The 14,122-nt window shown below is 45.9% G+C and overlaps 1 protein-coding gene across 2 annotated transcripts in view; it reads left to right on the forward strand.

Annotated features, from left to right (window-relative positions):
- The first annotated feature begins 11,948 nt into the window (after nucleotides 1–11,948).
- Nucleotides 11,949–14,122, forward strand: part of LOC311236777 (WD repeat-containing protein 76-like) — a 29,087-nt gene continuing 26,913 nt past the window's right edge. For both annotated transcript variants that reach the window (XM_084324529.1, XM_084324530.1), the window contains exon 1: nucleotides 11,949–12,095. In XM_084324529.1, the coding sequence (XP_084180655.1) occupies nucleotides 12,015–12,095 (81 nt within the window). In that variant the 5' untranslated portion in view covers nucleotides 11,949–12,014. The remainder of the gene's footprint in view (nucleotides 12,096–14,122) is intronic.

Consider the following 14,122-nt stretch of genomic DNA (forward strand, 5'->3'; position numbering starts at 1 on the left):
AAATCATGTTCAACCTAGATTCGGCTCAAACAAGGGACTAAACACATTTCGCAATTATGCCACAACAATGTGGAACGCCCTACCCACAGCCGTAAAATAATGTGAATCCCTACCCACCTTCAAAGCCGCTCTCAAAGAGCACCTACGGCTGCAATTCTAAACCACCCCCCGCTAAATGTCCAACCCCACCCAACCCCCTCCAATGTGCAGTTTCTTCCCCCTCAAATGTATATATTCTCTTTTAGAAACTCTGTCTCTTAAACAGTACTGTATATTTGTATATCTTGTATGTCATAAATGTCTGGATGTAACAGTACTGTATATTTGTATGTCGTGTATGTCATAAATGTTATGATGAATTGAAAATGGGGGACCCTGATGCAAACAAGACAAAAGTCTTTCTCTGGTCTGCATGCATCCCCTTAACAATTGTGTGTATTGAGCCGTACTGTATTGTACCCATTCTGCAATCTGTTACTAAATTTTTCAATCAATCAATGTTCTTTAACTTTGGCCGGGTGGTGCAGGAAGTGGCGGTAGAGTTTGGGGTGTGGGTCTAAGTATAAGCCCCTCGGTGGTGTATCCAGCCGTGGCTCCTTGGATGTTAGAGTGGCCTGTGGTGGATTGGCGGCTGCTGGAATTGAAGAGGGCAGAGGAGAGGGTGTATTTGGTGAGCGCCTGTGAGGGACTGGTGCATGAGTCTTATGGGGGCTATACGGCGGTCTATACAGATGGGTCGAAGGATCCGGAGACTGGGGTGACAGGGTTTGGAGTGGTGGTCTCAGGGAGTGGCGTGGTGGTCAGCAGGAGGACTATGAATGGGTGTATACACTGTTGAGATGGTGGCTGTGCTGGTGGCGCTGAGGTGGGTGGAGCATGCTCGGCTGGGGAGGGTGGTGATTTGTTGTGACTCGTCGTCAGTGTTGGCTAGCCTGAGGTCTTTTCGCTCCAGTAGCCGTCAGGATTTACTGTATGCGGTTCTGATGAGTGTGACTAGGTGTGTGAGCCAGGGTAGCGAGGTGAGGTTTTTGTGGGTCCCGGCGCATGTAGGAGTGAGGGGGGATGAGGTTGCGATGACTTGGCTAAGGGGGCCTTGAGGAAGGGGACGGTGGAAATGCAGGTCAGGGTTAGTAAGGCCGAGGCGAAGGGATTGATTTGGGCTGTGGGGCACTGTGGGTTTAATAAAACACTGAAGCTGGTGGGGAAACATCAGAGTGGGCTCTGTGAGGGGTGTGAGGAGGAGGAGGAGGAATCAGTGGGGCATGTACTGATGGAGTGTAGGGCTTACGTGGTGCAGAGGAGGGTGATGGAGGGAAGGTTGAGGGAGATGGAGGTCAGGGGGTTGGAAATTAGGGAAATACTGAGTGGGGGAGGGGGAGATATGACGAAGGTGGTGATGGGGTTTTTGAGAAGTGTTGGGGTTTATGGTGTGAGGGACATGGGGGTTAGGGGTGGAATCTAGGTAGAATAGCTGAAATACACGTGATGCATAGTGTGTGGGGTATAGCATAGTGTAGTTGGAGGATGATGGGGATGGGGAATAGTGTGGTTGTAGGAAGTTGTTTTGTAGGTTACCAGTAGTTAGGCAGCTTCAGGGTTAGAGAGGGGAGCCTGGAGACTGGCCCGCTCCCCGGGTCGGTAGGTGGCGGTAATGCCCCAAACAGTTGGTGGCCGACCGCCGTAAAACCCCAAGAAGAAGAAGAAGAAGAATCAATCAAGGTTGAGAGAGTAGCGTCCAGCTGCAGCGCTGGAGAATCCTCTCACTGGGCAAGCCTGTGGCAGCCACAGATGTACGTCTGGCGTAAAGTACGGACGTTTCTCGAGGGGACATCACTCTACATTGGGCCTAGCCCCTCCCCCTTGACCAAGCCCGGTTGAGACGTGCGGTTGGAGAGAGGGTCGCGGCCTGGAATTGATTGATTGAAAACTTTATTAACAGATTGCAGATTGGGTACAATACAGTCAAATACTTCCCCAACCCTAACCCTAACCCTAACCTCTATGGTTGAGGGCCTATGTTGCTTTGTTACAGGAAGGATTACCAGCTCTGACTGTCACTCTAACCTTAACCTCTCTTAGATGAGGGCCTAAACCAGTGTTGCGTTGCTGATATCAAAACTGGTTGCACGCACGCTAATGACGCCACGTGCACATGCGCTCCCGTTACCTAACCCTTAAGCAGTGTTGCGTTCCTCATATCAACACTGGTTGCACGCACGCTAATGACGCCACGCTCCTGCGCATGCGCATAAATGTTCCCTCGCATAAGGACATGGCTCTGGGACAGACTAAAGACAGTGCCTAATTCCCTCTACGAATGGAATGTAACACCTGACGACCGGCGCTATCAAGGCAATGGTATGCAAAGTAGCCAGGTGGGTACTGAGAGTTGGCGCATCAGTCGAGTGCAGCGCATTCCTGTGTGCACGCGCGTGCACATCCGTGCGTGTGCGTGTGTAGCGTGATCCAATCTTCCCTGTTAGCAAACCAAAACAGCACGTACACAAAAACATGGCGTAAGCGACCATCATCACGTAGTCCACCTCTGCTCTCGTTCTCAGCAAACTCAAAGAGAGCGCGCGCACATTCAAAACAGCGCGCCATCCACAGTTACAACAATTGTTAGCTACTATTAAATACATGTAGCTCAGTACAAGTCAACTTCAGCAAAAACATATGAAATAATATGAAATGAAAGGCAGTGTGTAAGCATTAATTAAACCGAAATACAAAAACAACGGTTCATACCTGTTAGCAAACCAAAACAGCACGTACACAAAAACATGGCGTAAGCGACCATCATCACGTAGTCCACCTGTGATTGCCAAACAGAATACGAGTTAGCCCACAACGGTACTATGGCTGTTTTACACAGGGCGAATTAATGTCATTACACAACAGGGTATTTCAGTACCAAAACCAAAATATAAATAAATTTTACAAGTTATACATAGCAATTACATCCAATATTAGGTAACCGAGAGCGCGTACCTCTGCTCTCGTTCTCAGCAAACTCAAAGAGAGCGACCACTTCCGCCGGCGTCTACCTTGCCGACAAACCGGCTAAACCATTTTGTACATTGGTTGAAAGTATTTACAATACCACAAATATTCAATGGAAAGATATCCTATCCTCTCTAAACCCATTATAAAAGACCCAAAAGGGATTTCGTTTGGAGAATCAATAACTCAATATGAGGAAATTAATATAAACTAGTAACCAAGGCACCCCTCCACAACACTAGAGTGAGCTCGGTCCACTTTGTTCCTTCAAAGTAAGAGTGTTTCCGTCTTGGCCTACTTATTTAAGATAAAAGATAACAGTTTCTGTCCATGATTCTAGCATAACAACTTCACTCTGCTACATTCTCCCCTACTGTTTTATGCCAGATCATGGACAGTGTTCCCTTCAATCAACTCAACAGCGTAAGTATAAACCAAAGAAATAGAAAATAAAAAAAAATTACAATGAATCAACGCGTCACATGTAACTCGGTGTATTCCCTTAATTCCAAACCTAGAAAATAGGTTGACCAGCTCAAAAGCTATCCGATGAAGGATCAGGAAAAATAAAGGGTAGCTAATCCCTCATCTAACCATAGACAAAAAAACATGCCATGTACATATTTATACCATGGAATACACCAAAATTACCAAATCATGTCTAATGCAATAGACAACCGTAACTACCAGTATGACTCAAAGAAAATCAAACAGCAAAATCAATGAAAGAAAAGAAAAAAAATTATAAATAAAAAGAATCACTAAAAAGAAAAGAAATCGAGACATCTTTTAAGATGACAGCAGCGTCCTGACTCTCTGTACAGCCATCGTCTGAATGAGCCTGTTAACTGGCCTGATGAGCCTCCCCAGCCTAGTGTAAACCCCTTGAGGTACCTCAACTACACTCGGTTTGACAGTGACAACGGCCGACCCAGGTTCACACACTGGAACAAGTAAGGATGAACTACAGGGAGCCTTCCCCGGAGCCATCATGTCCTCAGTGCCTGACATGACCGACTCAGGTTCCCACACTGGAACAAGTAAGGATGAACTACAGGGGGCCTTCCCCGAAGCCATCATGTCCTCAGTGCCGGATTCCTCAGTCGTCGTGTCTGACGACTGATCACTGTCCTGATAAACAATTACAGAGTATGACTCCTCTGATTCAACATCTGCATCTGGTCCCTCCATCCAAAAATGGTGTGGTTTCTTCAGTTTACACTCCTGCTCCTCACCATTATGTGTCTCAAGTGTAATTCTATGATGATGATCACTACCCATACTTCCCACCTGCTCCTCTGCTGGCTCTGATACACCCATCCCTATCCTGGTATCTACTACCCCCTCCACACTGGACTCAGGAAGATGAGCAACCCACCGGGCAGTTCTCAGCTCATCCTGAACAGAATCATCTGTCATTTCCTCACTAGGAACAGTGCCAGGAATAGACACCTCAATCTCTGGCTCATCCCATGACGGCAAAGGCAGGAAATTGACGGGCATAATCAAATTCCTATGAACAGTCTTAATCCTCCCTGTGACAGGATGACAGATACTGTATATGTTCAGCACACTGTTTTTACACACAACAGTATAGACAGCACTCTCCCAACGGTCAGCTAGCTTTTTCTTGCCTCGCTCCCCCTTATTTGCCAGTAAGACCCGATCCCCCTTCTCCACCGAATGTCCCTTTAGCTGTCTGTTATACACCTCAGCTTGCCTGGTCTGTTGCTTCTCAGCATGCTTTTGAGCAAGTGCCATTGCTTCCCTCAGATCCTTTCCCAGTGACTGGACATACTTATCCACATCCACCGTATCTCCATCCAAAAGGACACTCTGAAACATAACATCGACAGGTAATCTTGGAGTGCGACCAAACATCAAAAAGAAGGGTGGGAGCCCTGTGGTCTCATGCACTGTGCAATTATAAGCAAACGTCAAAGTGTTCAACATCTGAGGCCATTTCACCTTGGAACGAGGTGGCAAAGCACGGATCATACTACCTAAAGTGCGATTTAGACGTTCTGCTTGTCCATTTCCCATAGGATGGTATGGCGTGGTATGGGATTTTTCAACCCCTGCCATCTGAAGCATCTCTGCTATGAGTGCACTCTCAAAATTAGCCCCTCTGTCGCTATGAATGCAGGCTGCAAAACCATAAACAGAAAAAAAATTATTCCAGAGCACCCTAGCCACTGTCTTGGCAGACTGATTGGGACACGGATAAGCACACGCTAGTTTGGTAAAATGGTCAGTTATAACAAGCACATCAATGGACTTATTATTGGCATCCTCAGCCGACCAAAAGTCAATACACACCAACTCCAGTGGTGCAGTGGTGACTATAGATACCAGCGGAGCCCTAGCCTCCGGCTCAGGTGCTTTGCTCAGTACACATCTCTTACAATGACTCACATATTCTTTGACATCCTTTTCCATGGAGTCCCAATAGAAACGTTGTCTAGTGAGCCACAATGTGCGCTGCTGGCCCTGGTGACCAGCCTCATCATGTACCCCTTTCAGCACCTGTCCTCTCAGAGCGCTCGGTACAACATATTGAAAGACCTTCTTCTTACTCACAGCGTGTTTGGAAACACGGTACAACACTCCTAATTTGGTGGTGAGTTTTCCCCACTGCCTCAGTGTGCGGTTTGTTTCTTTTGACTCATGAACTCTCTCTCTTTGAGATGGGCGGCGGCCTCTATCTACAAAGAATTTTACTCTACCAGTAACAGGGTCCTGGCACTGCTTGTCGTACAATTCCTCATGAGTGATGACCGGCAATGGGCTCTGTCCCATGGACACCAACCTTTCTAACTGCTGCACATGAGAGACTGCTCTCATAGCTGCGCCATCCTCCCAACAGCGATGTGTGTGGAGTACAGCAGATACCTCTTCACGGGATATGCTCCCGCTGTCACTACCCACCTCACCACTGGCCTTAAGGGAACTCTGAATGGACAACCCTCGGCCCTTCCCCCTCACCTCTGGTTCCTCACAGGTAAGACGGAACATGTTCTGCACGTCATCCACCTCCAAACCCTTAGCCTCCCTCAACAAGACATCATACGAGGTCCTTGTCAGCCTGTGCATCACCCTAGGCTTAGTAAAAGGCTCCCTGCTCAGTGCATCAGCTACTGTATTTTTAGGCCCAGGAATGTACTGAATGTCAAAATCAAAAGGTGCCAGCTTAGCCACCCATCTCTGCTCGCATGCATCAAGTTTTGGCTTTGTGAGGATGTACTTAAGTGGATTATTATCTGTCCACACTGTAAATTTATGTCCTCGCAGCCAATGGCTAAACTTGTCGTGTATAGCCCATTTCATGGCGAGAAACTCAAGCCTATGAGCGGGATATTTAGACTGAGCATGATTCAAAGATTTACTAGCAAAAGCTATGGGCCTGGCTGTGCTACACCCTTCCTGCACTTGTGAAAGCACAGCTCCCAGTCCACTAGTGGATGCATCTACAGACAATAAAAATGGCTGAGAAAAGTCAGGGTGAGCCAACAGAGCTTGTCCCACCAATGCAGCCTTTAACGCCTCAAAGGCCTCCCTACACTCCACAGTCCAGTCTGCTGCACTAAGCCTACGAAGGGGGGCAGCTCTCTTCCCTTTTACTTTGCCTCTCCGTGGCTTTTTCACACCCGTGGTCAACTGAAACAGTGGTCTTGCAACTACAGAGCAGTTCTCAATGTAATGTTGATAATACACCACCATTCCTAAAAATGACCGGATCTTATTGGCAGACGGGGTGACCCCATCCGACTCCATAATATCGCTCTCCGTCACACCCACTATAGCCTGCACCTTATCAGGGTCTGTGGCTATCCCTTCCCGAGAAACAATGTGTCCCAAGAACTTCAGTGACTTTCTCAGAAACTGACACTTAGACGGAGACAACTTCAGATTGTGTTCTCGTAAACGCTGAAATACCCTCTCCAGCCTATGCAAGCTCTCTTCTTCAGACTTGCCAAAGACCAGAAGGTCATCTAAATAACAGAGAAGACTCAGTGAGTTCTGATCACCAAAGATTGTGAGCATCATTCTCATGAACGTAGCTGGACTGTTACAAAGCCCCTGGGGCATACGGTTATATTCATGTAAACCGAGAGGAGAGGAGAACGCAGTGTATTTCTTATCATCCTCATGCAGTGGGACATTGTAATATCCGGATGTCAAATCCATAGAACTGAAAAAGGCATTGCCTCCCAACGCTGCAAGTACATCTGCTTGATGAGGTAATGGATGTGCATCTTTTACCGTGCGAGCGTTTAACCACCTGAAATCTGTGCACAGTCTCAACTAGTCCCCATTCTTTTTCCAACAAAGAACAAGGGGGGATGCATACTCACTACTCGACTTCCTAATTATCTCCCTGTCCTCCATCTCGTTCAGAGTCTCTCTCAACTTTTGGTAATGGGCGGGGGAGAGCCTCCGGTAAGGTAACCGAAAGGGCCGATCGTCAGTCAGTCGGATACGGTGACAGAAGCCACTAGCCTCACCACAATCCAACCGGTGTCTAGAAAACACATCCTCATAGTTCTCAATTAGATCAGTCAGTCTATCTTTCCAGACTGGTGAGACCTGACAGTCATCAACTGACAGGTTCTGGAGCCCTAGACTAGCCAGTCTATCATTCCCCCTAGCTACATTGTTGCTAGCACAACTCCTAGCTGTCAGACTGCCGTGAGAGCTGCCACTACTCACTCTACCGGCATTCTGGTGGACTGACGTGTCCGTATCACTGTCAAAATCTTCTAATGCAATGCATGGATATACATCAGCCACTTTTGCATTCCGTCTCAAGGTGATAGCTTTGGTAGTCGGATTTATAATCTTGACAGGAAGCCACCCATCCCCCCAGAGAGGTGTAACTACCCTGCCAACTAGTATGTTACGGTGCACACAACGAGAGGCGCTGGGCTCAACAATAACGGTACTTCCCATAGAAAGTTTTGTCCTGGGTGGGAGACGACCCCACACTACATGCTCACTCATCGGTTCCAGTGTTACGGCCTGTTTCAACTTGACTGTTCCCACTTTGTCAGGAATTTCCTCCCCCCTCCATCTCTCAAGATTGGCCATGAACCTGATAAACTGACTGTTTTCGTCCTGACATGGTGACTCAGCTTTTCCCAATATGCGCCAGTAGGCCCCCGTGGATTTGAACTGTCTGATTAAGGGCTTCATCACATTGGTGCCTATAATGAGCTCATCAACCTGACCCTCCACTATCAAGACTGGTACTATGTATTCAAAACCGTAAAGCTTAAGTTTCAGCTCACACGTTCCCACCGGGCTAGTTTGTTTCCCACCACACCCCACAAGAACAACATTGGTAGTCGATATCAAATCACCCGTCACTACTCCTGCCTCCCTCAGCCGAGGAACCACATCAGCGCGCAGAGAAGTAGCCATGGATCCGCTATCTAACATCCCCTGTAACTCAACCTTGTCTCCTGTTAATACGGTGGTGAAAAATAAACTGTCACTTTGGGATGTTCTGGTCACATTCTGCATAATTACTGTCTTGTCTTTGGGTGCTGCTTCACAAACGGACGTGTATACAGACTGAATATCATCATTGCAATTGGAGGAAAAACCATAGGGGCCCACATTGTCCTCCTTTGAACGAGGGCCGGCTAGTTTTCCTGAGGAGGACCAGCCTGTCTCTGACCAGGGGGCTGTCTAGACCTCGACTCGCTCTATGTTCTCTCAAATATTCATCCAAATGTCCCTGCACCTCACCTGCTGTCCACTCACGAGATGGCTTACTTTTGAACACTAAGGACAACTCCTTATCGGGGCAGTTACGGATGAACATGAGAACTAGATGCTGGCTCAGGCTAGTCTGAAATTCCCCCTTACTAAGAAGACACTGCTCTGTGGCTTCTGCTGCTTTGTTAAGCCTAATCCAATAGTCAAGAGGATTCTCGCTTGCATATGCTTTGACTGCATAAAAGTCAGCTAATGGAAGTTCTGAATGAATAATATCACCAAAATGTTGTCTCAAAATGCTAAAAATAACACCCACCTCACTGACAGTTGAGTTGCTACGCAGCCATACTTTGGTAACGTCCCGGGCCCTCCCCATTAGCTTGTTCATAACCTCCTCAACTTGTTCAGCTCCAGTACAGTTATTTTTCTTTCTGATATACGTCCTCATGAGTTCCTCCCACTCAAAAACAGAGCACTTATCTGTGCTGTCCCCTCTAAAATAGGGTGGGGCATTTGCATCTGAACGTAACACAAGATTCATTTTGGATGCATCAATCACAGTATTCCCACATTGGTCAGGTTGGAACGTCTGTTGGGGATTTTGAGAAGCTAATACAGGTGAAGTCCCCGTGATTGTGTTCTGCATTAACGTCATTCTAATAGCTTCCCCTATTTCTGACCCAATGGATTTTATCAAATTGGCCATTTGACTGGGGGATGTTTCAACACTAGTGTTGTTAATTTCACCAAGTGAGGGAACAACCGGAGTGAAAAGTAACGATTGGGCATTTCTCTCTGAGTGACCCTCTACACTCCCCCTTCCAGGACTAGAGGAACCTGAACCACCTGGACTCGCCGGAGTAGACTGCATGACCGGTGTGTAACTTAGAACCCCTCTCCCTCTCCCCACAGTCAAGTTCCCTGTAGGAGTGTTTCCTACATTCAAAGTCATTTTCAGTATCAAATGGTACTTTTACCGTTATACTCTTCAGCGTGTTTTAGGTAACACACTCGAAATCAATAAACTTGATTAGAGACTATATCTTTTTCAAAGGATTCAGTGCTCTCCAGCCTCCTCAGGAACAGACCTCAGGAACAGACGGCGAATGCAGCGTCCCCGTGACCAGGCCGCGCCGGCAGCATCCACGCGTCTATGCCGCACATGAAGCCTCCACGTCTCTCCAGCAACACCGGTGGTCGGCTTCCGCTGACCAGTTGATTCGGGTTGTCTCGGCACCAGTTTGTAGCGTGATCCAATCTGCGTTGTGTCTGGTGTGAGGTGGACGTAGACTCAGACAACGGTACTCAGTTGATGGTGTTTTATTGGTGATTCCCTGTTAGCAAACCAAAACAGCACGTACACAAAAACATGGCGTAAGCGACCATCATCACGTAGTCCACCTCTGCTCTCGTTCTCAGCAAACTCAAAGAGAGCGCGCGCACATTCAAAACAGCGCGCCATCCACAGTTACAACAATTGTTAGCTACTATTAAATACATGTAGCTCAGTACAAGTCAACTTCAGCAAAAACATATGAAATAATATGAAATGAAAGGCAGTGTGTAAGCATTAATTAAACCGAAATACAAAAACAACGGTTCATACCTGTTAGCAAACCAAAACAGCACGTACACAAAAACATGGCGTAAGCGACCATCATCACGTAGTCCACCTGTGATTGCCAAACAGAATACGAGTTAGCCCACAACGGTACTATGGCTGTTTTACACAGGGCGAATTAATGTCATTACACAACAGGGTATTTCAGTACCAAAACCAAAATATAAATAAATTTTACAAGTTATACATAGCAATTACATCCAATATTAGGTAACCGAAAGCGCGTACCTCTGCTCTCGTTCTCAGCAAACTCAAAGAGAGCGACCACTTCCGCCGGCGTCTACCTTGCCGACAAACCGGCTAAACCATTTTGTACATTGGTTGAAAGTATTTACAATACCACAAATATTCAATGGAAAGATATCCTATCCTCTCTAAACCCATTATAAAAGACCCAAAAGGGATTTCGTTTGGAGAATCAATAACTCAATATGAGGAAATTAATATAAACTAGTAACCAAGGCACCCCTCCACAACACTAGAGTGAGCTCGGTCCACTTTGTTCCTTCAAAGTAAGAGTGTTTCCGTCTTGGCCTACTTATTTAAGATAAAAGATAAATGAATGAATGAATGAAAACTTTATTTAACAGATTGCAGAATGGGTACAATACAGTACGGCTCAATACATACAATTGTTAAGGGGATGCAGACCTGAGAAAGACGTTTGTCTTGTTTCCATCAGGGTCCCCCATTTTCAATTCATATAGACATTTATGACATACACAACATACATGACATTTATGGCATAGGGACATATAGGTATTTAGTACTGATACATTTGTGACATAACGGTATTCAAATATACAGTACTGTTACCCTTAGATCCTGACAGAGTATATACATATGATGGGGAGGGGACTGTACATTAGGAGGGGGTGGGTGGGTGGGAGGGAAATATACATACGGCGGGGAGGGAATATATACATGCGGTGGTGAGGAGACTGTCTATTAGGAGGTGGTGGGGGTTTTGGGCATTTACGGTGGCCAGTTTCGAATTGCAGCCTCCCGTAGGTGCTCTTTAAGAGCGGTTTTGAATGTGGGCAGGGATTCACATTCCTTTACAGCTTTGGGTAGGGCGTTCCACATTGTTGTGGCATAATTGCGAAACGTGTTTAGTCCCTTGTTTGAGCCGAATCTGGGTTTAACATGATTTGTTGAGCTTCCTCTGGTGTAGTGGTTGTGGTATTCACTGACCTTTGGGAAGTATTTTGACATGTACATGGACAGTTTCTGTCCATGATTCTAGCATAACAACTTCACTCTGCTACACGTGCACGCGCTTCTGCTCACAACTTTGGTTGCACAGTGTGCAACCCCGTCCCATGAGCAACGTATCACTGCCTTAAGAGAAACTTCCGCTCTCTGTGGCTGCCACAGGCTTGCCCCTTGAGAGGATTCTCCGGAGCTGCAGCTGGACCCTATTGGGTTGAGAACCACCGCAGTGGCCGCAGTAGAGCATCGTTCAATGTCCCACTCCGGTACAGTAGGTGGCGGCATGCAGCATTAACGTCTGCCAAGAAACTCCTACGTAAGAACGTTAAGCCTTTTCCGGTCTAAGCGCACCGACAGTGAATCCCATACACTGTAGTTCTATCAACGAGGGTATCCATGGTGAATCCAGACCGAGCATCTCTGGTGAATCTATAGTTTAAGTATAGGTTGAACTGAGATGGTTATTGAAATGGCTACAGAGGATATTATAAAAGACGTTATGAAACGTAAAGCTGTGGTGAAGCTGTATTTACTAAAGGTGAGTTAACTGTAAATTAATTCACCCAGGCTAGTGTGTGGCACTGTGCGTCATTGGGTTTATAATTACTGTAGTAAATTGTGTCAACGTTAGCTAATGATGTTACTACTGGTATGCCATTTTAGCTAACGTATAACTATAACGATAGCTTGGTTGGCTAAACCGGTCCAACATTATAGTAGTTAGTGAGAACACGAATAACTCGCAAATACAAAAACAAGAGTCGGTGGGAACTAAAACGTATGATACCATCAGGTAATAAATTGATTGATTGAAAACGTTATTAACAGATTGCAGAATGGGTACAATACAGTACAGCTCAATACACACAATTGTTAAGGGGATGCAGACCAGAGAAAGACTTGTCTTGTTTACATCATGGTCCCCCATTTTCAATTCATCAGCCGCGGTCCATTCAAATTCCATTGTCTGAAGAGCTCACAGTCCTTTGCCACCGGAATGTTTAGAGAATGCCTGATGAATTGAAAATTTGCCTGATGTAAACAAGACGAATGTCTTTCTCTGGTCTGCATTCTTAACAATTGTGTGTATTGAGCTGTACTGTATTGTACCCATTTTGCAATCTGTTAATAAAGTTTTCAATCAATCAAGCCTGTTTTACCCGCCATGTGATGTTGGGAAGAAACAACGGCTATATGCAAAACAAAGGCGTGTGTTGACATGAAACAAATTAACAAATTAATCAACTGCGACTAGCTCTGGGATCCGTTCATCCCTCTGTCCACAGTATCGGTGGCTAGTTTAGCCGCTAAAGCCCAAGATGAACTTGCAGAATTAACTACACATGGACCACCTAACGCACACTAGTCTGGAGCCGAACACATCCAAAAGTAGTATGGCATGAATATTGGTGTAGGTGGTGTAAAGAGGATGGTGTTGCCTGTTGGTGTAGGTGGTGTAGAGAGGATGGTGTTGCATGTTGGTGTACAGGTAGGTGTAGAGAGGATGGTGTTGCCTGTTGGTGTACAGGCTGTAGTACAGGTAGGTGTAGAGAGGATGGTGTTGGTGTAGGTGGTGTAGAGAGGATGCGGTTGCAGGTTGGTGTAGGTGGTGTAAAGAGGATGGTGTTGCATGTTGGTGTAGGTGTTGTAGAGGATGGTGTTGCATGTTGGTGTAGGTGGTGTAGAGAGGATGGTGTTGCATGTTGGTGTAGGTGGTGTAGAGAGAGGATGGTGTTGCATGTTGGTGTAGGTGGTGTAAAGAGGATGGTGTTGCATGTTGGTGTAGGTGGTGTAAAGAGGATGGTGTTGCATGTTGGTGTAGGTGGTGTAGAGAGGATGGTGTTGCATGTTGGTGTAGGTGGTGTAGAGAGTATGGTGTTGCATGTTGGTGTAGGTGGTGTAGAGCAGGGGTTCTCAACCTTTCTGCTCCCAAGGCACCCCTGTGTTCAATAAAATATTCCAGGGCACCCCTACATACGATAAAGACTTTTCCGGTCCTGTCTTTTTTGCTACAATGATGACAAAAGTGCTTGCTTTCAAAATAATGTTTATTTAAGAAACCGGGAAACACATTTGTGTGTATATGCAGGCTATATAATGCATTATTAACAGGTGTTTCAGGTCTACTGTTGACATTACACTGCTTGTAGTAGTAAATCATTATAACTAACGTGCTATCTGTTGCAGGCGCTGCACTTTTCCATAAAAATAGCATAATATTTGGATAAGTGTGACCATTTCTCAAACTGAAAATCATGTATTTTTTTTTAAATACAGAAAAGGACCACTAAAGTGCTATCTGTTGCAGCTGCACTGTGCTCCATAAAAATAGCATATTTGGATAAGTTTGACCATTTCTCAAAAACTGAAAATCATGTATTTTTTTAAATACAGAAAAGGATCAAGTTACGATTTCTCAAAAAATAAATTAAAATAAATACAGAATATAAGCACTTGTTCACTCAGTAGAAATGTCTAGCTCAATGCGAGGTCTGCTGCTGCTGGCTAATAATACGGTCAATACGTGGGGATATCTTTGACAAGGCAACACGCATGTCATCCTCA

The sequence above is a fragment of the Notolepis coatsorum genome (assembly GCF_963971535.1).
Source record: "Notolepis coatsorum genome assembly, chromosome: 11".
In the NCBI taxonomy this organism is placed as follows: Eukaryota; Metazoa; Chordata; class Actinopteri; order Aulopiformes; family Paralepididae; genus Notolepis; species Notolepis coatsorum.